The 23,766-nt window shown below is 40.8% G+C and overlaps 1 protein-coding gene across 7 annotated transcripts; it reads left to right on the top strand.

The window, feature by feature from the left end:
• Positions 1–514: 514 nt before the first annotated feature.
• MTFR2 (mitochondrial fission regulator 2) lies at positions 515–23,708 on the top strand. 7 transcript variants are annotated; one of them, XR_009557348.1, is made up of 11 exons: positions 1,352–1,458; positions 2,869–3,016; positions 4,270–4,392; positions 7,297–7,401; positions 8,430–8,551; positions 9,238–9,413; positions 10,513–10,819; positions 12,374–12,554; positions 13,448–16,327; positions 19,812–20,179; positions 21,562–23,708. XR_009557348.1 is itself a non-coding variant. In XM_060272705.1 (9 exons), the coding sequence occupies exons 2-9, from the start codon at positions 2,954–2,956 to the stop codon at positions 13,511–13,513; spliced, it is 1,143 nt and encodes a 380-aa protein (XP_060128688.1). In that variant the 5' UTR covers positions 1,352–1,458; positions 2,869–2,953; the 3' UTR covers positions 13,514–21,257. The 7 variants fall into 7 exon arrangements, 1 of the variants encoding a protein (XP_060128688.1); XR_009557346.1 differs by having other exon boundaries at positions 13,448–16,492; XR_009557347.1 differs by lacking the exon at positions 1,352–1,458 and adding an exon at positions 515–616 and having other exon boundaries at positions 13,448–20,179.
• Positions 23,709–23,766: the final 58 nt, after the last annotated feature.

Genomic DNA, 23,766 nt, shown 5'->3' with positions numbered 1-23,766 from the left:
AGCTTAGGGCGGTGCACACAAAAAAAGATTTGTGGCACGCAACTTCGTTCTCCAATAGGCTAGTGGACCTCTGGAGGAATGGCTATGGGGCTGCCATGGCAGCTTTGTGTGGCAATTGGCTCACCTAAGCCGCCTGATGGTGGGGATGGAAACAGTTGTTACGCTTTCATTAGCTTCAATAGGTACTTGATGTCATCCCTCTCAGGGGCGCCCCAGTCCTGTGAGGGGAAGATGCACGGCTTTGCCGGCAGCCTCCCCTTTCCCTGCACTCCGGCCAACATGCCACGCTGGACCCTCTAGCAGCCGCGACACGGCGCCCAGCCCGGTCCCCCGCGAGCTGGTGGTGACACTGGAGCTGCGCCCTTCCGTGCCCGCCCGCTGCTGCTGCCGACACCGCTGCCCGAGAGGCCGTTGGGTGTAAGCTGCACCCAGGCGAAGAGCCGCCCGCACGGCTGTGACAATGGGGCCCTGGTGCCAACTCCCTCCCCACAGTTCTACTTTCGGCCTCGGAGAAGGAAGACGGTCCATTTCTGCTCTCCTCCCGCCACTCTGTAGCTCTTCCCCATTGTAAATGCTGCCATGGCCAAGCAAGAATACAAAAGCCCGCCATGCAAAGGTAACTCTTCCTCCGCTTTCGTTTCCCGCTCCTCCATCTCCTCCACCCCCCACCCCATAGCTGCCAAGTTATCCCTTTTTTTAAGGGATTTCCCATTATGCTGAATAGGCTTCCTCGCGAGAAAAGGGAAAACTTGGCAGCTATGCCCCCCCCCCCAATCCATTCAAGCAGCCGCTGAGAGAGAGAGAGAGAGAGAGAGAGAGAGAGAGAGAGAGAGAGAGAGAGGCGCAGGAAGGCAGGAAGCGAGCAGCACAGAAAGAGCTTCGGCTGCGATCCTCTGAGCCCCGGTGCCAGCAGCCCAGAGGCTCCTGCGGAAAGTGACCCGGCGGTTTTCCGGCTAGGAAGGGGGGGGGCGCTGGATAGGCTTAAGACGGCCCTGCTTGATGAAATATTAGGTGATTATAGTTTTTGTCTTGTGTGCTGTCTCCCATAAAAGCAGCTAGAAGTGCAACTAAAACCACATGCCCACGCTGACGTATGTTTAATACGTATAAGACACTGTCTCTGTGCATACAGCGGACCCAACAGCACCTCGGGGATTCTGCCGCCGACCGATTAGAGCGCGCTGCCGCTTCCCATCAGCCCCCGCGATCCAAAAGCGTCTCTCCTAGGGTTGGGCTCCGCGCCGCGGCAAACCACACCTTTTCCTGAAACGGCGCCTTAGCGCTGCGGGATTGGCTGCAGAGCGAAGCAACGCCTCTTCCCGCTCATCCAATCGAAAGAGGGAGTGCCAAGGTTTGATTGTGCTGAGTTCTTGCTCGCGCTCGGCGTCTTTCCGCGCATCTCTCGTTTCGGCGCCCGCGTGCGCGTGTGTGTCAGAGATAGAAGTCTCGCGGTGGAGGGTGAGTTTCCCCTCCAGCAGCTGCGTGTTTCGTTCAGCGTCCTGCTTTAGCCGACGGTTTGGGAAAGTCGTATGAAAGCAACCCCTCAACGGCTGAAGAGGACCGTTGGGGCGTGGTTGGCTCTCCTCGCGTGTTGTGGGCTAGCTCCCTCCCCGGCCGATAGGAAGCGGGCCTGTCGAGAGGCAAACGAGGGGATGCAAAAAAATAAATAAGCAACCCGCCACCAACAGCCCCCTCACCGAAGGGTAAAACTGCCCTTCCTGACCCCTCAGCTGCTGCAGTGAACGAGCAAGGAAAAGGGGCTCCTCCGCTTGAGACCTCTCGCCCGCTCTCCCTTCTTCCTGCCACATTGGTGAGGTATCTGCAAAAGCTGCAGAAGGTTTATTTGTCCTGGTAACAACTTCTCATTCAGCTAATACTTTTTTGTTTTCAACGTTTTTATTTCACGGTTTAATCATATTTGGGTCTTTGTTTACAAAAAGTCATTTCCTTCCGTCTCTAAACGCACGACCGTCCCTTTCCCTTTCTTCCGTAGAAACGTGACCCTCCAAATGGTGCAGCGATAAAACTGCTCGCACATTTGCCAAAACTGAACAGGGTCCAGGTTGGTTTCAGATTGGATCGGGGAGTGCGGGTTGAGGTTGCTGCGTTGCAGAGGGTTGGACTAGATGACGCTGGGAAACTCGGAAAATTAGAATGCCGTTGAAAAGTGCATTTATTTCAGTAATGCAACTTATTTTTTATTTTCATTTTAATTTTTACAAATGCTTTCTTTAGGAAATTCCACAGTAATAAAGCAAATAGTTACAATAATACAAAAATAAACATCGCTATTACATTTCATGTAATTACATTCTATTTATAATTGACCCGCCTAATGACAAATAATTACAATTACAACAAATAAAGACTTGACATATCTTGCTTTGCATGTCATGCATCTATCACCTTTTAAATTGTGTTACTGAAATAAATGCACTTTTCGACGATATTCTAATTTTCCGAGTTTCACCTGTACAATTCTTAGTTTGAGGTGTTGGTGAAATGGTGGTTGTGTTAAACATCAGCTGCCTCTTGAGTTAAGGCGGGGGGGAGTTTGAGAAATTGTGGTTCATTTTCTTGGCTGTAAAAGTGTGGCAATGTTTTTTAGTTGTGTGTGAGAGGTGTGTCACTTTTGAATATTAATATTGCTTCTGGAAACACATACTAAGGATCAAGCTTCAGTTTGGGGGAAGTACTCTACAATTCAATGATTTAATTATTATTTATAATAATTATTTATAATCTTCCTTATTACTCTTTTAACTAATTGTGCTTTTACATTGCATTTATAAATATTTCATGTGGAGGTAAAAGTAAACTGAGTTTGTAGTTTTACCCTAATTATGAAATAAACTCTTCTCTTTGCAGCTGTAGCAAATATTTGCTGAGCCCCTCTGGCATGTGCAACAGTAATTTTTAACTGGCACTTGAGTTAATTCAAGTGCTTTGTACTATGTCTCTTGTACTGAATCTCTTAAGACAACTGCTGGAATATTATGGCGTGCCACCAGAACTGGTAAGCAAACATTATAGACAAGTTCAGGAGTGGGGCTGTTTCATGGAAGTTTTGTATTAAAACAGAGTTAGAGCTATACAATTTTCACCATGTTCCATTAGATGCTAGATGTCTTGTTGATTGCCTCATACTTGATAGTAGTATCTTCCATGAAAACAATTGCTCTCGTGCTAGGTAGTATTTGATAATGAAAGCAGAAGTGAGTGCTTTCTCCTCAGCACCATAAGAGCCTGAGTAAGCACATTTCATTTAAACATAGGTTAAATGCTCCCCTACACCATAATAACCTAACATTTGAATTCTGTCATTTTTATAGTTATATCTGCCTTGATGTTATTGAAAGTGGCAATTACAGAAATAATAATGTCTGGTTCATTAGTAATTTTGTTTTAGCAAAAGGTGGGTTACTCCTGTCTTTTTATTACTTGCTGGAAGCTGCTGTTATGGTAGTTTCATCTTGGAAAGAAATTGGAATGTTGGACTCACCATGAAGTGTTCTGGTGAGTGTGGAGGAGTGGAGCAGGAAGATGGCTGAATGATCGAGAGAGAAACTTGTATGTTCTTCCTGGAGAGGAGGAGTCTTGCAGTTTCAGACTTTATTTCAGTACTGAAAGTTCTTAGAACTGCATTTATCACCAGTAACATAAAGAAGAACATCATAAGGGACAGTAATTAAGGAGTCCAACAATATCCTTAAAAAAAAAGTGTATCTGAAGAAGTGTGCATGCACACGAAAGCTCATACCAAAATATAAACTTAGTTGGTCTTTAAGGTGCTACTGAAGGAATTTTTTTATTTTGCTTAAAAAAAAAGACTATAATAAATAGCATGGAAGAGAGGCATAAACCACCCTCTATATGATTGATCTATATAATGTGAGTTTGCCTCTCTGTTCCACTCCCTGCTGACCTGAAGAACAAAGTGAGTCCAACTTTCTGTTCTCAATCAGGAGGGTAGTGCACCAAATAGCAGAGGGGTATTCAGAAGAATAGAGCCTCTGATTGTGAAGGCAGAGCACAGCCACCATGACTAGAGCTGCCATGCTTTTCTCTAGAAGGTAGAGCCAAAAAGCTGGAACGTTCCTTCTTCCCAGGGATGACATGAAGTTTTCCCCTCCTGATCCATCCTTCTTTCTGAGGAAGAGTTAACTCTTCTGTTTGCTTCCCTACCCTGCTGACTGAGAATCTAGAATGTTTGGGTTGATTATACCGTAGATTCTTGGATTTGCATAGATTGCCTTTTTCTTTTTACAGCTTATACAGAGGTGTGAAGTTTGTCTTAATGCCTTTGTTCATATGATTGCATCCCATCTTCCTTCAAACACCTCTTCAGGAGCACACTTCCAACAGTTATGTGCCATCTCAAGAAGCTATGCAGTAAGATCATTTTTCTTTTTGTCTTAATTGTGCTTATGAAGTGTGTAAGTTTTGGCTTCTTCCCCAGCAGCAATTTTACTGCATGGCTAGCTTCACATTTCTGCGCTATCATAAACATTCTCCAGTGTCCTTTTCCTTGACTTTTTCCTTTCTTTTCTATCTTGGGAGTCTTCCATGATGATTAATGATATTTCTATGCCACCCTGTAACCAATGTTTCAAATAAATGTTTCAAATAAAGTATAAGCAATGAAAATAAGTTGCAGTATATGCAACACAGGACAGATTATGTAATAAAATTTAGCAAATGCATGCTTTTTCACAAGCAGTTATCTCTTTGTGACTTCTACAGTTCTACACTTTTAATAACTTCATGTGCTATTTATTTTTGTTAATGAAATTTCTAGACTGTCCTTCATCACACACAGTTAAACACAGGGTGGTTTCCCACAATGTGACACAGCCTCATATAACATAAAACAGTAATAAACTTAAATTGCTACTAAAAACAATCGTCAGTTAAACATGTTGGTGCAGAGTAAAACCAAAGGCCCAGGAAAACAAGTGTATTTTAATTTGTTTGTTGACTCCCAGCAAGGATGTTGCCATTTGTGCCTTCAGGAGAAGAGAATTCTACACTCATGGTGCTACGCCGCAACAGACAAGTTCCTATCCCACATCACTGTAGCTGGTTGGTATGGGAGGAAGTGTAACAGGGTTGCAGGTCATTTGAAGCTTTAAAAGTCAACACTAGCACCTTAACTGTGCCTGCTAACATATAGACAGCCAATACTGATAATGCAGAATAGGTGTTAAGACAGTGCAGATGCACCTATCAATACTCCAGTGGCAGAATTTGCCACTAGCTGGTTAAAAGACATCTCTGGATGTCCTTAAGGGATCCCCAATTTAGAGTGCATTTCAATAGTCTAGGTGTTACTTACCTGGGAACCCCCCTTGAACTTGGTACAACCTCCCTTTGAGTAGACATGCACAGGATTGCACTGTCAGTGTGCTTTATTGAATCTCTCCACCCCCAACCCCATTATTTCACATCAAGTACTTTTTGACTACTGAAAGAATAATAATAATAATAATAATAATAATAATAATAATAATAATAATAATAATAAATTATTTATATCCCGCCCTCCCCAGCCAGAACCGGGCTTAGGGTGGCTAACATCAAAATATACAAAATATATAATATATTAAGACATATAATTCAGCAGTCAACTGAAATGCAGCTTAAAATCAGCTTAAAATCAAAATAAGATCAGGTGGCTACCCGCAAATTGTAACTATATCTTTAGGGGTTGGGAACTTTAAGTACTCACCAGGCCCAGCTATTTGTATGAGCCCGTGAGAAGAGTTAGAAAGGCCACCTATACCGTGTTTTCCCGAAAATAAGACACTGCCTTATATTTATTTTTCCTCAAGAAAACACACTATGGCTTATTTTCAGGGTCTGGCTTATATTGCACAAATGCTTAGAAATCCTGCTACGGCTTATTTTATGGGTATGTCTTGCAGGCCCTGCGGAAAGATGTCAAGTCCCGCAGGGCCCTGGTCTCTTGCAAAGAGTATTCTACCAGGCTGAGCCAGGGTCGAAAACGCCCTGGCTCTGGTTGAGGCCAGTCTAACCTCCTTGAGGCCCGGGACCTCAAAGATGTTATTGTTTGAGGACTGTAAGGTCCTCCGTGGGGTATACCAGGAGAGGCGGTCCTGTAGGTACGAGGGTCCCAGGTCTTATCGGGCTTTAAAGGTTAGAACTAGCACCTTAAACCTAGAAGAAGAAGAAGAGTTTGGATTTGATATCCCGCTTTATCACTACCCGAAGGAGTCTCAAAGCGGCTAACAATCTCCTTTCCCCTCCTCCCCCACAACAGGTTAATGTGAGGTGGGTGGGGCTGAGAGACTTCAGAGAAGTGTGACTAGCCCAAGGTCATCCAGCAGCTGCATGTGGAGGAGCAGATTACGAGTCTACCGCTCTTAACCACTACACCACACTGAACCTAACCCTGTACTCCACTGGGAACCAGTGCAGCTGATATAGCACTGGTTGGATGTGGTCCCACGGCGAAGAACCCGTCAGTCTCGCCACGGCATTCTGCACCTGCTGGAGTTTCTGGGTCAGCTTCATGGGCAGCCCCGTGTGGAACGAAATACAGTAATCAAGCCTGGAGGTGACCATTGCATGGATCACATTGGCTAGATCAGGGCAAGAAAGATAAGGAACCAACTGCTTAACACGGCGCAGATGGAAAAATGCCGCCTTTGCTGTAGCTGTAACCTGCGCCTCCATAGAGAGGGAGGCGTCGAGTGTTACACCCAGACTCTTGACAGAAGCTGCTGGCACTAATTGCGCCCCTGCAAGGGATGGGAGTTTACCCCCCAACCCCATGTCATCTCGACCCTACCAGAGGACCTCTGTCTTTAAAGAACTTAGCTTCAACAGGCTCCCATGCAACCATCCAGCATGGCTTTTTGAGAGATACAACACATAAATTAATGTAGCAGGTAAAATAAACATGCTGAATCAGATGTCAATCAATTTATGGAAACAGTTTCCAACTGAAGCATTCCTGTGGAAACCTCCTCCCCTTTTATATACTAAAAGTATGATTAAAAATTGGTGATTAAAATTAAGGTGTTTACCTTGAAATCCTGCACAGTAACATTCACCTTTATTTGCCCAAGCAGTAAGTGTTTGCGTCTGTTACTAACTTGAAAACCAGCCTACACTTTTTAAATTCCTGCAAAATGCATCTAAAGGTTTCAGTAATGTGCACATACATTTTATTGGCTAAAAGATAGATGACAAAGCAACCAAAGTTATTTAATTGGTTGACAGCTGTTTTTAAAATATTCTCATTTAACTTGAAGAGGATTGCTTGATTCTTAGGTGTCCTGGGCATGGGAAAGAAAAAAGTATGGATCTACCCGAAGTTTCGTTCGCAGACTGGGGAAGCATATTCCGTTAACTCCTTGTCCAAGGCCTCAGTTTCAGGTATAGGGGTTATTGCAAAGTGTAAGATTAATACAATTTTAATACCTTATTTAAAATCATGTTCTGTGTGGCATATAATTAGGGAACAAACAGCAGGCATCCCTAAATGAATTCTACTGGAATTGTGCCATTTAGGATTTGGAAATTGGTAATAGAAATGTATTTTGTGTTACGGTAGAAATGATTATTATCCAGCACTGAGAATTAAGGGGGGAAATGGATAAAGGGAAGGGAAAATCTGAAATATATCTATGCTATGAATATGAAAAAGAAGTATTTGAGAGCCCAAAGCCAAATGATTTTGGAGACAATCTATGCTGTAGTACTTTGGTGGGGGGGGGGGAGTACTGAATACTAGCTGCTAGCCATTGTAATACAACTAAAAGATGGTGCTGTAACTGTGCTCCTGAAAAACGAATTGAGAGAATTGTGCTCTCTCCCACCTACCGTAAGTGGGGCATTCAGAAGAGTTATGGTGGTAGTGCCTCCAAACCTCTTGAAACAATATGTATAACCTTGCTGTTGACAGTTCTAGTTTACCTCATCTTAAATGGATGATTAGAATTTTCAAAGATAAAGACAAGGAGTAAGTAAAAAAGTGGTTGGAAGTATGGCATTGCTACCAAAGAGGACAAAAAAGAGTTGTCATGTTGGAGGCTGCTTCTTGCCATTTGTGTACAGTGGCTTGCCATGCAGAACAGATGATGCTCACCATGTCTCACTTCTCTTTGCCCTTGAGGTTTGATCCATGCGGTGAGCCTCTGCCCATCACATATTGACACACAGAGGCAGACAACCCACAGTGGCATAATTGGTGGCTGGTTTGTCTGTTCTTGCTCTCAAAAGGTTATTCTGCTTGGCAAATAGGATATCGGAGAGGACAACAACATGGTGCTCTTGCACCACTTACTAAACAGAGAAATAATTCATTAAAATACTAGAACTAATGGATGCTTGATATTTTTATTTTAAAAAATACTGATATACATTTATAGACTCTTAATAATATTTCTTCCCTGCTGTCTTAGGTAATCCAGAGTTTGAATTCTTTGACACCTGAGCAAAGTATTTCTAGTAGCTCTGTTACACCATCTCTTGCTGATGTCTTGTGGATGGCAGAAAATGAAAGAGAACCATATGCTAGATTTAGGTAAGTAAAACTGACATGTCTTTAGAAAAACTGTATGTTTTATAATGGAATTGTCTCTGTTTCTTAGCTACTGCTTTTTTTTACTTGAGGGACAAAACAATCAGCATTTGATTTTTTATATAAAAAAAAATCATCCAAACTTTTGCAGTCTCATTTGTATTTCTCAGTAATGGGTTGTATCCTGAGAATGGAGAGTGAGGGAAGATGGGGGTGATGGCTTTCTCATTTCCTTTCCTTCTGCCCACCCACCGAGAAATGCCTCTCTTGAATGTCAGGAGACACCCCCCCTCCCCAGAACAGTGGCATGGGGGATTTTATTGAGAGAAGAAGATTGCCCAATATGTAATAGAAGCACTTTGTACAAGTAGACTTCTGATTGTGCATAGGAATATAAGATGAACCTGCTGAATCAGGCCAGTGGCCCACCTAGTCCAGCATCCGGTTCTCTCAGTGGCCAACCAGATGCTTATGGAAAGTGAACAAGCAGGATGCACCTGAGAAAAATGCCCATAAAACACAGAGATACTCCTAAGTAGACATATATAGAATTGTGCTGCAGAGCACCTAATGTTGAGTTCTATGTCATGGTCAGATGGATATGTTTGTATATCTCTTTATAGTAATAATGTTGGCTTTTTAAGTGTTTCCTCTGTTCACTTATAAATCTATACATTGGTATTTTCTAGATTTGATGAATGGAGAGGAGTTGTGCCGGTTGCTACAAAAGGAAGTATGCAAAAATTAACTGTTGTGAATGAAGATGCGTTCAAAAAAATTTCTGCTCTTGAGAATGAATTGGCTAATCTTCGTGCACAGATTGCAGCAATTGTGGCAGTGCCTAGATCAGGAGATGATCAACCATGTAAGCCTGATACATGTGTCCATGCATGGCTCCTGCTCTTCATAATGTCCAGTCACACTGCCATCTCATAGCAACATTTATATAGAACACTGTCTTGATAGTTCATTATCCTGCACACAGTGTACATATGTTTAAAAGTTAGATATGTACTGTAGGCAAGAGAAAATGAAATAACATAGATTAGAAATAGAAGTCTAGTCAACACACTAGATAGGAGAATTATTGGGAATTTTGCCTGAATCCAAAGAACTCACAATTATTTCTATATATTCCTAGGAGGGAACAGCACTCTTCCCCGCCCCGCCCCCCCCCCTGCAATGTTGCCTGGTAAACTTCTTTTCAGATTGAGGGAAAAATCAAAAGCAGATGGTGAAATTGTATAGAGGTTTACTGTTCAAACAAAAAAGGGGAAGTCCTGGCTGTTGTGCATTGTAAAATATTCATTAATTATGTAAATGAAAGTTGGGGCTCTGTGCATTGCCCATATTTTACCATTGTACCATACCAGCTGAAACTGTTACTATATTCTTCAGGATTCAGCCTTTTAGGATTATAAACACTTTAACAAATAAATTTGTAAACTTTTTCTTTTAGCCCATATAACTATAGTAATGTGCTTGAAAAGGTGTAGTAATCTTAAACTAAAGAAGGACTGTGAGTGACTTTAGTTGTGGGAGATTATCCAATATAGTTTATTTACCATATTTTTATCCAATTCTTTTTCCATGGAATTCATTGCAGTATTTATAATATTCCATTTTACCCTTGCAATATTTCTGAGGAAACCTAGGTTAAGAGAGAGGCACTCAGTAGTTGTCATGGCTGAACAGTGATCTGAATCCAGGTCTCCCTGGTCCAAGTCTGAAATCTGCCAGAACCAGTGTAGTGTAATCAATGATTCGTCTGTTGAATAATCTTTTTAAAAGAACCTTTCAAGGTAGTATGATTTTGTTCCTTGGTGTCTTCTATTGTTTCATGGAAGACAACTCTTGCTAGACTTTGCAGGTAGTGTTAAAAGTGTATCAAAGGACATTCATGTAATTGTCATATCAACATTACAGTTCCCTATTCTAATATCACCTCTTTAACTGTTTAATAGGTTCAGGCATTGTGAATTCCTCAAACAATGCCTTTAATGCTCTCCCACAGCCAGGAGTGACTTCTACACCAGTCCCAAGTTCTCACATTGCTGTTCCTCCACTGCCACCAGCACCACCATGTCCAGCTGTACCTCTATCTAATTTTGATTCCTGTAATTCAACCATTGAGCTTATTAAACAACGTCGGGCTTCAAGTAAGATAAGAAATACTACAGAGAGTACAGGTTGGCAGAAGGAAGAAGCTCTTCCCACTATGATGGATGTTCTGAAGGATATAAATAAGATCAAACTAAGAGCAGTTGAGAGGTACGTTGAGCAGAATATGCATTTGAAGATAAAATAATGAATATAAAATACAGTCAACATCTTCCCTCTTAGAAGTTTTTTAAGAGTGCCTGAAACTGGTGTAATATGTACAGGTGCCTAGCTGCTGTCAGCGCCCACTCCTGCTTGAATGCACTTGGACTGATGAGTGAATACATAAATTGTGCAGAGAACTCACACTGAACTACCAAAATTATTTCCCCTGAAAATCTAAGTTGGTGCTCATAACCTTACTTCCTTTCCCTGTTCTGCTGAGTGGGTGACAGAGGACATGACATTGAAACCTCCCCTGATAGTTCATTATAGCTGCTACAAATCATTTTTGCCACATAATGTATTTATTTTTGTTTAACACATTGTGTATACAACTTAACACTAAATACAGCCACACCTTGGTTCTCGAAAGTAATCCATTCCGGAAGTCTGTTTGACTTCCAAAACATTCGAAAACCAAGGCATTCGATTGGCTCCAGGAGCTTCCTGCACTCAACCAGAAGTTGCATCGGACATTTGGCTTTTGAAAAACATTCAAAAACTGGAACACTCACTTCCGGGTTTTCAGCATTTGGGAGCCAAAATGTTGAAGTACCAAGGCATTCAAGAACCAAATGACTGTACAACCTCAAAGCGGTTTACAAAGATGATAAAAATCACATCAAGATTGCAATAAAAATCAATGTTAAAAACAGTTTTTTTGAAAAGGAAGATCAATAAAATCAAAAGCTGAAAGTATATGTTCTACAATTTGTTGAGTTGGAATAATAGCCATAACAGGTTAGCTTCCTTTTCCCCCTAAGGAGTCTTTTCTTGGATCTGAAAATGAACTGAAATCAAGAATGAGATGCATGATAGCAAATGCATGCATTTGATACCTGAATGCAACAGCACATCACATAAATTTGCATGAGGTTGTGCTGTTGTGAAGGTGCCTATTTATCATGTAGTTCGATACGTCTTGGTGTCAGCTCCCCAGACATAGATGAAGAATTAGTTACCAGTTTTATATGAAAAGTTCAAGTGCCTACTTAATGCTCTCTCACATGTAGCTGAACTCATAGGAAAGGATCTACAGTGGACTCAATGAGTTCTTTAACTCTCTTCCCCACTACTAGGCCTGGTGCACATAGTGTCAAGTGTACAGCAACATACCCAGAATTTACTTTGCATTGATTCTTTCCAAAGTGACTCTGCTTACAGAAAGCACTTTGATCCTGTCTGTCGAACAGGGAGGAAAACAACTTCCACAGATACACCTCTCCTTGTGCCACTTCCCATGCTATTCTGAAGAGTACCGCAATTCTCTGAAGCAGATTTGTGAAGGCTTTGGTGGTTGAAGGGGAGAGAGGGAATACATGAAAGTTTTCTCTTTCCTAGTTGTATTGTCAGAAGCCTCCCTGGAATAAAAAAAAGCCTTCTATCTGTGGAGGGTCACAGGACTGAAGAGGGTGGCAATTACGGTAGTACTGCATGCATTTACTATGTAGGAGAAGCAGCATCTTTGACTGAAGAATGTAAACACTTTGGTTCTCTTTCCAGATCACCAGGAGGTACACCTCTACCCAAAACAAAAAAAAGAATTGCATCACAGTGGGATCCAGCAGCTTTAATAGCAGAAGCTCTTAAAGAGAAATTTGCGTCGCAGAATAATGATGATTCCTTTGATAAAGAGAACAGATCCTATAGTGCTTCTCCATTTTCCAGTCCAGATACCCCAATGGTATGTATCTGGGTTTTTGTTTTTGTTTTTGTTAATGGCTTCTGTCATTTATATATGGCATGAATACTAGTGATATAGAAGGAAGTCTAATAGTGTCCAGTGTTATGATCTCAATTGGGGGGGAATCAAGTACTAAATAGTTTGTCATTTTATTAATTATAGATATTTTTGTACTGCTCTTCATTAAATTGCTATTACACAAGAACATATAAAGTCAGTTAAAATACACTTACAGCTTACATTTTATATTAAAACAGTAACAATCATAATAGGTGAAACTAGTACAGTATAAAAAAGATCAGCAGCATTGAAGAGATCTAAACCAGACTAAGAGATGTAACCAAATTTAAAAGGTAAATGCTGCTACAAAAGCCTTCAGCATGGTTTTAAAGCTAGTGGAGGAAATTTGAGAGTGGACTTCCTGAAGGAGGCTCCCATGACTTGTATTCTTCTCTTGTCTTACAGAGAGGATGCCACACAGTAGCTGTATGGTTGTGATCCTGAGTTTATTTTCTTGTGATACTTTCTCTTTACCCTCATTGAAATCAGGAAATGAGTTAAAAATAAACTGCCATGCAGAAGTTTCACTTATTCAGAAGCTGTTGGGAGATTTATAGATGCATTTTGAATTAAATAAATAACTAAACAACAATAATTGCATTTGTATACTGCCCATATTTACAGAGACAACTACATCCAAAATTAGCAAAACATGTTATAAAAGCATTAGCAAAATATACCAACATAGACACAATGGCTAAGAACAATTAAAAACCCATATAAAATGAATTTGTCATGAAACTCTTTGTCATGATGAGCAGCAGATTTGTTCACATTGGACATAGGAGCAGGTGATGAAATAATTCATTCATTTAAAATGTGTTTTGTTTCAGGTTGGCTGTCGGGTTTTGAAGCCAAGTATGAAGCAGACGCTTATTAGAACTAATGAGCTGATGTAGGTATCAGCTGCAAAACCAGCAATTCATCTTTAGCCATGATGTAGAGCTTCTTGAGAAAAGCTCTGCCATTGGTTTCATAGACCTTGATACTGTGCTATAAAGCAGCAGCTTATAGAGCTAGCTGTTTTTCATTAATCTACTTCAGCAGCCAAGCATCTGGAATTTGTTTGTGTAAAATATTTTATCAGCAGGAGTATGTTTTACTGGTTTTTATAACAACTTTATAGTCTGGGCTGCAGAATTTAAAGCAGACACATAAACATGTCAAAAAAGAAGAAGAGAATAGTACCACAGAAACAAAATATAAATTAATTTGGTTACATGTAGATGATAATATATTTACGAAACGGTATCCTGTTCATTTGTTTTCCTATAATGGGATTAGCTATTGTGTGAAGAGTTGACGCTTGCTGTGGCTTTTGGCCTCTCCTGCACATTCACCCCTGCACATTCCCATTCTCGGCAGCCTCACACCAACACATTGAGGATATCTCTGCAGAGGGAGCATCTCTCCCACCTAACACATGTAACCTTTCCCCATCAACTTGGGATCCTTATCATGGACGGAGCTTGCTTGTGCTTGATGGGCTTTCTCTTTGCAATCTTGCCCCCAGTGCATTTACAACGCGGGAGAGGTTGGGGTTGAAGACACAGAGACAGGACCAGTGGACAGAGCCCCACTTCCTCTTACATGACTGCTAATTGAATAATGGCAACATCACTGAATAGGGCTAATATGTTGATAGTAAGGAATAGCTTCCTCAAAAATATCCCTTTCTCAATTTGATTCACTGGTGCAGCCTTATAAGATCTCAATAATTGGCACCAGTGGTGTTTGCTTGGTTTTGAGTAAGAGACCATTAACATCCTTGAATACTGTAAAAGTTTGTAAAGAAAACACATGAACTGTGTGCATATTTGAAATGCATGATTCAAATAAATATTGCTGTTGACTATTTGCACCCCAGTAAATTTTGCTTACAAAAGAAATCGTTTATGTCTAAACTGTATGATCATTCTCCATGACTGTAATATTTCAGATTTCGTAGTCTTGTGTATGAAGATTTGTGGAGGAATATAAGCTATATGATATGTCATTCCCCTTGTAACTTACAATATGCTATACAGGGTAGAAGTGCTATCTAAAAAAAGTTTGCATCTCTTCTACCACAACCATTTAAACTCTGGATGCCCCGTCATACATGCAACCTAGATATTGCACAGCACAGAGGGTTTGTGGATTGTACCCATAATGTGTCTTTATCAGGTTCTCCTCATGTATTCAAACCTTCTGGTGTACCCTTGCAGACTTTTGAGTGTTGCTTTTTATTTATTGTATTTTTATATATTTTTTAATTTACTTATTTATATTTTTATTTACTTATTTATATTTTTGTTTAGTATCCCAGTTATAGTGCATTGCTCCTTATAATTCTTGCATATGGTTTTTTGTGTGGATGGCAAGCAGAGGAAATTTGTCTCAATATATTGGTTTCCTTCCCTGAGATAAAAGTGCTTCCTTCTGATGATTTGTTGCTTAATATTTTGTTTTCTGTTCCATCATTGCATGGTTCTTACTCAAGGAAGAGATAACTTTTAGTTCTATATTGATATTTGCATAGACAAAGACATTACTTGCCTCAGGCTGTATCATAAATAATGTGACGGCAGTAAATGTATGTAATTTGAATGTTGGCTATGTGTGTCTGTTTAGTTATTGAGTGATGTGCCCCTCTAGAGCCAACAGTACATTGATGCCTGTCTTAGTATGTCACCTCTTAATTGCAAAGACTTAGCAGTGTGTCATATATAGCCCCCCCCCCATGTTTGCCATAATTTTCAGTTGCTTGTAACTTTTCCAAACAGACTTCATTTTGTATTTGAAAGTTCAGTTGTAGTTGTATTTTGAACAACATAGGTGAGAGTGAGGTTGGTTTTCATAGAATCGTAGAATTGGAAAGGACCCTGAGGACTATCAAGTCCAGGGTTTCCCAAACTTGGGTTTCCAGCAGTTTTTGGACTACAATTCCCATCATCCTTGACCACTGGTACTGTTAGCTAGGGATGAAGGGAGTTGCAGTCCAAAAACTGATAGAGACCCAAGTTTGGGAAACCATGATCTAGTTCAACCTCCTGCAGTGCAGGAATATGCAGCTGTCCCATATGAGGATTGAATCCTGAGACATTGATGTTATCTGCAACATGCTCTACCCAACTGAGCTATCCAGTGCCTTGTGCTTTTTGACTTTCCATTTTAATTGAAAACATTTGAACATTTTGTGAGAGGTGAACCATAGTCCAATCCCCTGGACTAGGAATGGGCTAGCCTAAATACATTTTGTTTCACTGTCACTGATCCTCAATCATAGGTTCATTCCACCCCTGTTTCTTGCAGACTTAAAAATCAGGATGATGTTGATGCATTTTGCATGCACTCCCCCACAAAACACACAGATTTCAATGCTTTTGAATGCATTTCCTCTTTTAATATGACTTTGTTTACATAAAATACATATCTTGTGGAGAGGTTTTTGGACCAAAACTGTATTGCAAAATCCAGAGGAATGTATGATTGCATTCTGACCCAAAAGGAAGATCGGAAAAATATGGAACAAATTCCTCCATCCTTATTGTGAAAAACGGTATCTCAGTCGCATCCTTTACCGTAGATATTAATGGCCAACCCATGTACTTTAAATGTGATTAAATGGTGATTTTAACCACCAGAGGGCAATCTGATACTATAGCTTTGCAAAAAATAGTTTTGCTTTCATATTGCCTGTCTTCCATAGACAACACCTTTTCTTTCCGGAGGTACAGTTTAACAACCAAATACATTGGTTTTGTTTTTAGTCTGTTGATATTTATGCTGTAAAGTTTCTAGGTCTTCGTAGATACTAAAAGAACTTGAGAGTAGAAGGCTAGTTTCTCAAAAGCTGCAGTTCCCTGGTCATAAACAGGATTCCTGCATATCCAGAGGTAAATTCCCCCCTCTGTGGGCTCCTTACCACATATTTCTCTACTGTGTGCTATGCCACTTGCTCTGTCAGCCAGTACCCCCACTCTGATTTGTATGGCATCCCCATTCTGTTGGTGTCTTTAGAAGATTACAGTTGCACTAGCACTTGGAACTAGACCAGCTAGCTGACCAGCTATTTCTTACTGTATTATTATCTGGACTGTAGTGACTGTGTGCGGTATTTATTGTGTGAGTTCTTTGCTCATTGTGCTTGCTGCTGTCTTCCCCTTCTCCATGTAGCCTGTTAATATTTATCAGTGGAGTGAAGCCTCTACAAGTGCTCAATCCTCATGATGCATGGTGGTTCTGTGTCTTCTGGTGCTTGTGCTTCTCCTGATACTGTATGGGAGCTCTAACTCTTGGCAGTTGTGTTTTGCAGTTATCTCTTACGTTTAATAAGGGCTTCTCTCCAAAACAAAAAATCAATGCATTGCATGGCATAGAGTTAGCATGCAGCCTTAGTAATCACCTCTGTAGCCTGGATTTCTTAAATCTCCTGGATCCTGAGATGCAAATGCAAATGGGACTTGAGCTTCCTTTATCTGGAGCATATTCTAAGACTTGTGTGTATATATATATATAGCTAGCAGAAGTGCCACCTGGTGATACACTGCTAATCATAAGAATCTTGGTGCACTAACATACCTCCCATAATCCAGTAATCTGCTCTCAAGTTATTTTTAGTATCTTAAATAATACATTTTATCTGATAAAACTTACAACTTTTTTGCTTCATCTAAGGAGTTTTACACCTTTTAAAATACTGATGTTTTTTCCTACTGCATTTCACCATGCAGTAAGCATTATTTCAAGTTAAATAAGTAGAAGGGGGAAACTCAGCTATAGAAAATATGCAAATAGAGACAGCACTTTGGTTGCAGTTTATTATTTTTAATTTGCTTATCTTTGATTTGATAAATGAGCAATGGCTTATATTTCACACCAGGGTTAATACAGGTTGAATAAATTCTCTGTACTTGGTGTTGACTAACTTTTATATTTATGGATATTTGATAAAACACACTGCACATAACTCTGAAACTTGGAAAATTATGGAGTACAGGATGTCCTCAACTGCTGGAAAAGCCCGAAAATGGGATCAAAATTTCTAATGCAGATTGGCATAGGCAGCCTAAGTAACAAATGGCATGGAATTGAACATTGGGCTATAGGAGTCATGTTACCCTTTCCCACCCTTATCAGTTTTTGATTTGGTAATGGATCATTTCTACTAGCAGTCAGAAATACATGGTTTGTTTCCTTGACTCACAGATATAAAAGTTATTAGGATACTTCTGTGACCAAGAAGGGCTTCAAGAGATCCTGATGGAGGAGGGGGGGGAAATCCTGATTAAAGAAAAGTGAGAAAATCTAAAAGTTGAAGTGCATTCTGAGAACTTCTTACTAATTGTATGATGTGCTCTAAGAGGGCCAAACCCCACAGATTGCTGTGATAAGTATTACCCTCTCCTGAACCAATTCTGGACTGTAGGGGCATTTTCAGAAATAGTCTGGAATGTTCAGTGGGCTTGTAGAATTCAGCCTGTACTTACCATAAACAGCATCTGAAAGTGGCAGAAATTCTTGTGAAGATGCAAGCACGAAGCAAATGCTTGACTAAATTGGCTAAAATGTGAGATATGCACATATGCAAACATCATCCTTCTGTATTTTTTTTATTAACAGTTATCTTTTGACATGAATACTTACAGCAGTATGTTAAAGATACAGTTCAGTTCTTCGCATCACTGCATAGCAGTCACAATTTCACACAAGGCCTTGTTCAGACCTAACACTAAACCACAGTTTGTCTGTTTAACTTAACTGTAGTTTGTACATCCAAACCCTCCCCAGCCAGCTAACTATGACTTATATACAACCTGGAAACTAGAATATGAAACCATGGTTTGAAGCTGGCTCATGATTCTCTGCTTGCTTTAACTGTGTTTGTCATTATCCTGGGTTAATCCTTTTTTTACCCCAGCCACCCACATGGGGTAAGAGTTGTTAGAAATGCTCATGCAGCCAAGTGACTCTCACTGGCAGTTTTCCAGCTCTTTCCTCCCTCCCTCCTCTGCCTAGTATTAGGGTTCCTCCCACCACCCAACCTAGTTCCACTTTGCAATGAGAAAATTTATGCCATTTTTTTTACTAGCATGTATCCCAGCGCACATGTTGAAAGCATTCCTTTGTTCTTAGCATCTTACCCCAATTTTAAAGACAAATGCAGCTTCACAAAAATCCTATCTATAGCAAGTACATGAAGCTGACCTTTGTTCTTCCCCATTTATGTGCTTTTGGCAGTTCTGCTTCTGGGAAACACTCATGACCCTTCAGTACTTAGCTCTCTGAAGTCCCCCTTTGGTCAGTATCATGCTATCACCATGGACTCAGGCAGTCCAAGGATGATTGCTCACTCAGAGTAATCATACCAGTACCAGGTTTTGAAGATTGTAAACAACATGTGATAGCAATTATTGGGGAGTGGTTTTTTTTTTAAAAAAAAATTATGTAAACACTCTGTGTTACTTTGTATTCCCTTGGAAAAATGATGTTTATGTGTGTCAGCTGCATTAGCAATATCTCAGCTCTGCTGTTGCAGAATAGTAGTAGCTGGTGTTACAGAAGCAAAGGACAAGAAAGAGAGGGATTTTTGTTGATGCATGAAGAAAAGTCCAAAAGGGAACTCTAGAATATGAACTGCAATGAGGCGATACTTAGCCAGCTGTCCAAAGAAATATCCTTGAAAGGGTTCAGTTGTTGCATCCATCAGTGCTGTGCAAAGATGAACACTATTAAAAGCTTTTTTAAAAATCTCACCACTCACAATAAGGACTCTGGGGTAGAACCATGCACCATGCTGTTCTACAATAAACTAGCCTTACTCCTAGATACAGATGCCACCCTTGGCTACTGTGGGCAGTCAGCAGCATTGGTGGCCAAGACAGGCCGCTCCATTGCTGGCTAGGCAGATCTTCTCTCCTGCTCCTGGAATTTCTGGACATGCATCTTTGCTGGCAAAGCTTCAGTGAGTGCCATTATCATGGTAAAGGTAAAGGGACCCCTGACCGTTGGGTACAGTTGCGGACGACTCTGGGGTTGCGGCACTCATCTTGCTTTACTGGCCGAGGGAGCCGGCGTACAGCTTCCGGGTCATGTGGCCAGCATGACTAAGCCGCTTCTGGCGAATGAGAGCAGTGCACGGAAACACCATTTACCTTCCTGCCAGGGCGGTACCTATTTATCTACTTGCACTTTGACATGCTTTTGAACTGCTAGGTTGGCAGGAGCTGGGACCGAGCAACGGGAACTCACCCCGTCGTGGGGATTCAAACCACCGACCTTCTGATCAGCAAGCTCTAGGCTCAGTGGTTTAGACCACAGCACCACCTGCATCCCATTATCATGGTAGCCATGTACAAGCATCAAGAGGACAAAGAGGCTGATGGGGACTATACCAGAAACAACTGCTATATCAGCCTGAATGTGCTGTCAGATGCCTCAGAGGAACTGTGCAATGGGGCCAAGAGGGCTGATGAATTGCCTGTGTATTTCCTACAATCGTTTGAGGACTGGTTCACCACCTTCCTTAGGTTCCAAGATAGGAAAGGAAGAAGAGCAACCACCATCCAGGGCTCTAACTACAGGTAAGAAAGCTTGACACAATGCAAACCTTGGCCCCATAGATAGGTTTGGCAGGAGTCGGGAGTCAGGAATTGGTTTTTTAGAAAGTTGGGAGCTGACATATGTTCAGGTATGAAATGGAGGTTGGTGGTTTTGGGTATGTTCATGTCTGTGGAAAGAGTCCATCTTACACTGCTTATGGTTGGGGAGTTAGGTGTTTCATTCACAGCTAAGAGGGTCTCTGTGGAGGCAGAAATTGGGCAAGAGTCTTTTGTGTTTACTGGGTGATTGGTAAAGCTGGGTGGGTAGTTCTTTCAGAGCTGGTGTTGGATGATTGAGTATCCACTGGAGTAGTATATGCATCCCTTCCATTATCATCAGTCATTTTTGGGGGTGGCTAACAAATTTCAAAGAAATGGCCATGGGACTGAAGGGAGACATCTTGCAGCAAGAAATTATTTTATTCAGGAAGGTTGAGAGGGAAGGATTTAGAAATGTTTAGGGCATTGTGTTTGGCATGAGATGTAACAAGTATGTTCCTGCCCCATTTTTGTAGCTAGGTAGTAGTAAGAGAACCAGTAATGTGAAGGCCATGCCATTCCTTGACCACTGCAGAGGCAGCAGAGTGGGCAACAAACCAGCATTGCACAAAAACAATCCATGGTATCAGTTGTGAACAAAATGCATGGCTTGGTTAAAAAAAACTGGTTAAAACGAACTCTGGCTTGGTGTTATGCTCAAACACCATCTATTGCTTCTGTTCAGCTTAATGCATATTAATACACAATCATAGTAGCTAAAGCTTGGTCCTACAAAAGCCCATGGGCTTTGGTTTTGTTAGGACCATGTGATACTATTTGGCATAGCTTTATGTAAAAAGATGTGTTTCATACCCAAGTCTAACTTCTATTTGCATGTAAAATTTATGTACCTAAATATGTATTGATTGAGTGTTACCAATGCTATGCTCATCATCTGTTAGCAGGAGAGGAATGGAGCCAATTTTCAGCTAAAAAATATTATTTGGAGGATCCCCCCAACCCTTCAGAACAGATTTAGGGAAGCATAGGTAGGTAGCAGAAGGGTGGGGAATAATTGGAAATTGCCTAAATCCCTGTTTTGCTGACATGCCTTCCATCAGTGGAGGGACAGCAGTGGATGCCATCCATTGTGCTGAAATATTTGCCACAATACAAAAGGAAGAGTTTCTTTTTGCAGTATGGTTCCCACACGAATAAATGCTATTGAGGATGTATTATGCCCATATCTAGCTAAAGAACTCACACTGACCAGTGAATAGACTGCTTGGTACATGACTTGCCAGAATAAGATAGTCCATGATAGCCATTCTTCCATTCAAAAATGGAAGAAGATAATACCCAGAGAAATCTTTCTTGTTTTTCAGACTTGGGGAGAACATCAACACACTCTAGAATTATTTGTTTCTTCCAGGTAAATGTGCTTAGGAATTGCAGCCTTTATTTAAAGTGTGTTTCACTGAAATCAGTGAGACTTCTTACAAGTATATGAATATAGTTTTGGAATATTTGAGTAAATTGCAGCTAGGGTTTTGAAGTGCACTGGTATCACAGTGTGGCCCACTTGCCACCTATATTGAAAAAGAAAGGAATCTGATAAGAATTGTAGAAAAATGTCAAAGTGGAGTTAAATATTGAAAAATTCTGTAATTTATCCTTTTCAGCAATCTATTCATCCCTCCCTTATGGTTGACTTCAATCTTCAGAAAGACACAGAGATACTATGGTAGGTAATTAAGGTTAAAATAATGATCTTCAATGGAATCCTAAATAGTTTTTTCTTATCCTGATATGTGGAAGAAAATCTTGAACAGTCTTTGCTATGGTTTTGACAAGTTAATGCTGATATTACTATTTATATAAAGCTCCTTTCTTCACAGGGTGAAAGAGTCCAGTTCATTTGATATTTTCACACTAATCTAAAGAGATCACATTAGTATTTTATTTTTTCAACCTAAGCTTTCCTTTCTGCCTTGGGACTTACTAAGGTTTACATTCCTTTGGCTTGGAGACTCTGTGGCTCTTGCTGTGTATTTCTTAGTTCTGGTTTTTGGCAAATCACTGATATTTTGCTTCTTAATGCTTGCTTTTAGTATCTGTTTTTTAAACTAATGGAAGTAGCACTTCAAGTCATTCATTTACACAACCAGGTTTCTCCTACAGTAGGTTGTAATTTATCACGTGCTTGTGGCACTGATAGAGCTCCCTTTTTAAATGAACAGTGCACTCATTTGTGGCAGGGAAGCTGAGACACAAAAAACTGATTACTGCTCTAGCTGTGTGAATTGGCTATATGGAGTTGCTATAGGCCTCATTAAGGCAATGAAAGTGTGGGCGTTTCCTAAGCGCAGATGTACCATATCTCATCTGAGTTTAATCAAAATGTAATGCTATTGTGTAGCTGTATGTTATAGAGTTCTTGAGCACTGTTCTTCAGTGAAATTCTTGCAGTATGTTGCGGCTAAAACTTGTGCCTGAAGCTCTGTTTGCTCAGTACACTTTCTTCCACGTTGTACAAAGGGAGAAAAAGCTTTATATTTCAATCTCTGAGCAGAAGCAAGCTCTTGATTTGGCTTGCAAACAAAATGTTCTTTTGCATTGTTGTGAGTTTGCTGTTTTGCTGTGTTCCAATTCAGGCAACACCTAAGATTTCATGGTTGTTGACTTGTTGATTTTTTTGAAATCAAAGGATATTTAAACTTTAACATGATTCACATTTCCATTGTAGCATGCATACAGAAGAATTGGCTGACATGTAATTGCATGTACTCACTTGCCTTTTGAAATTAATCTGTCATAGAAACTCCCTCATAATTGTACAGTGGTACCTCGGGCTAAGTACTTAATTGGTTGCGGGGTGCCATTCACACCCCGAAAAATACTTAATCTGAGCGGTGATAACGTGCGTGCGCGAAGTGCCGATAGAGCGCTCATGCGCAAATCACGCAGATCAGTTTTGCGCATGCGCACATGGCGGAACCCGGAAGTAAACACTTCTGGGTCCGCGGAGTACTTAAACTGAAACTACTCAAACTGAAGGGTACCTAACCCGAGGTATGACTGTATAACAGTTTGGTTATCATGGAAATTAAGGAGTACTTATGTAATAAGAAATTTTATGGTAAATCTGGAAGTAAAAGGTAAAGTTAGTTAAGTCCACTCATCTCACTTTACTGGCCAAGGGAGCCAACGTTTGTCCGCAGACAGTTTTTACGGGTCATGTGGCCAGCATGACTAAGCCGCTTCTGGCAAACCCAGAGCAGCGCACAGAAACGCTGTTTACCTTCCCGCCAGAGCGGTACTTAGTTATCTACTTGCACTCTGACGTGCTTTTGAACTGCTAGGTTGGCAGGAGCAGGGACCGAGCAACAGAAGCTCATCCCATCGTGGGGATTTAAACCGTCGACCTTCTGATCGGCTCTGTGATTTAGACCACAGCGCCACCCACGTCCCATAAATCTGGAAGTAGATCACTTAATTAAGTGATTAATTATATGTGTCTAGTGTAAAAAAATAATGGATTGGATGATTTCCAAGATGATTTTTCTTTAAATTGTTAAAAACATCACTCT

This window comes from Zootoca vivipara, chromosome 3, assembly GCF_963506605.1.
Source record: "Zootoca vivipara chromosome 3, rZooViv1.1, whole genome shotgun sequence".
In the NCBI taxonomy this organism is placed as follows: Eukaryota; Metazoa; Chordata; class Lepidosauria; order Squamata; family Lacertidae; genus Zootoca; species Zootoca vivipara.
The sequence above is the reverse complement of the archived record's forward strand: the minus strand, read 5'-3'. Positions and strand labels throughout refer to the sequence as shown.

Excerpts from the sequence above, each read along its gene's own strand:
- MTFR2 (XM_060272705.1), top strand. The coding sequence starts at position 2,954 with ATGTCTCTTGTACTGAATCTCTTAAGACAACTGCTGGAATATTATGGC. Across the intron at positions 8,552-9,237 it reads GAACCATATGCTAGATTTAG|ATTTGATGAATGGAGAGGAG; the intron begins GTAAGTAAAACT and ends GGTATTTTCTAG. Across the intron at positions 9,414-10,512 it reads ATCAGGAGATGATCAACCAT|GTTCAGGCATTGTGAATTCC; the intron begins GTAAGCCTGATA and ends ACTGTTTAATAG.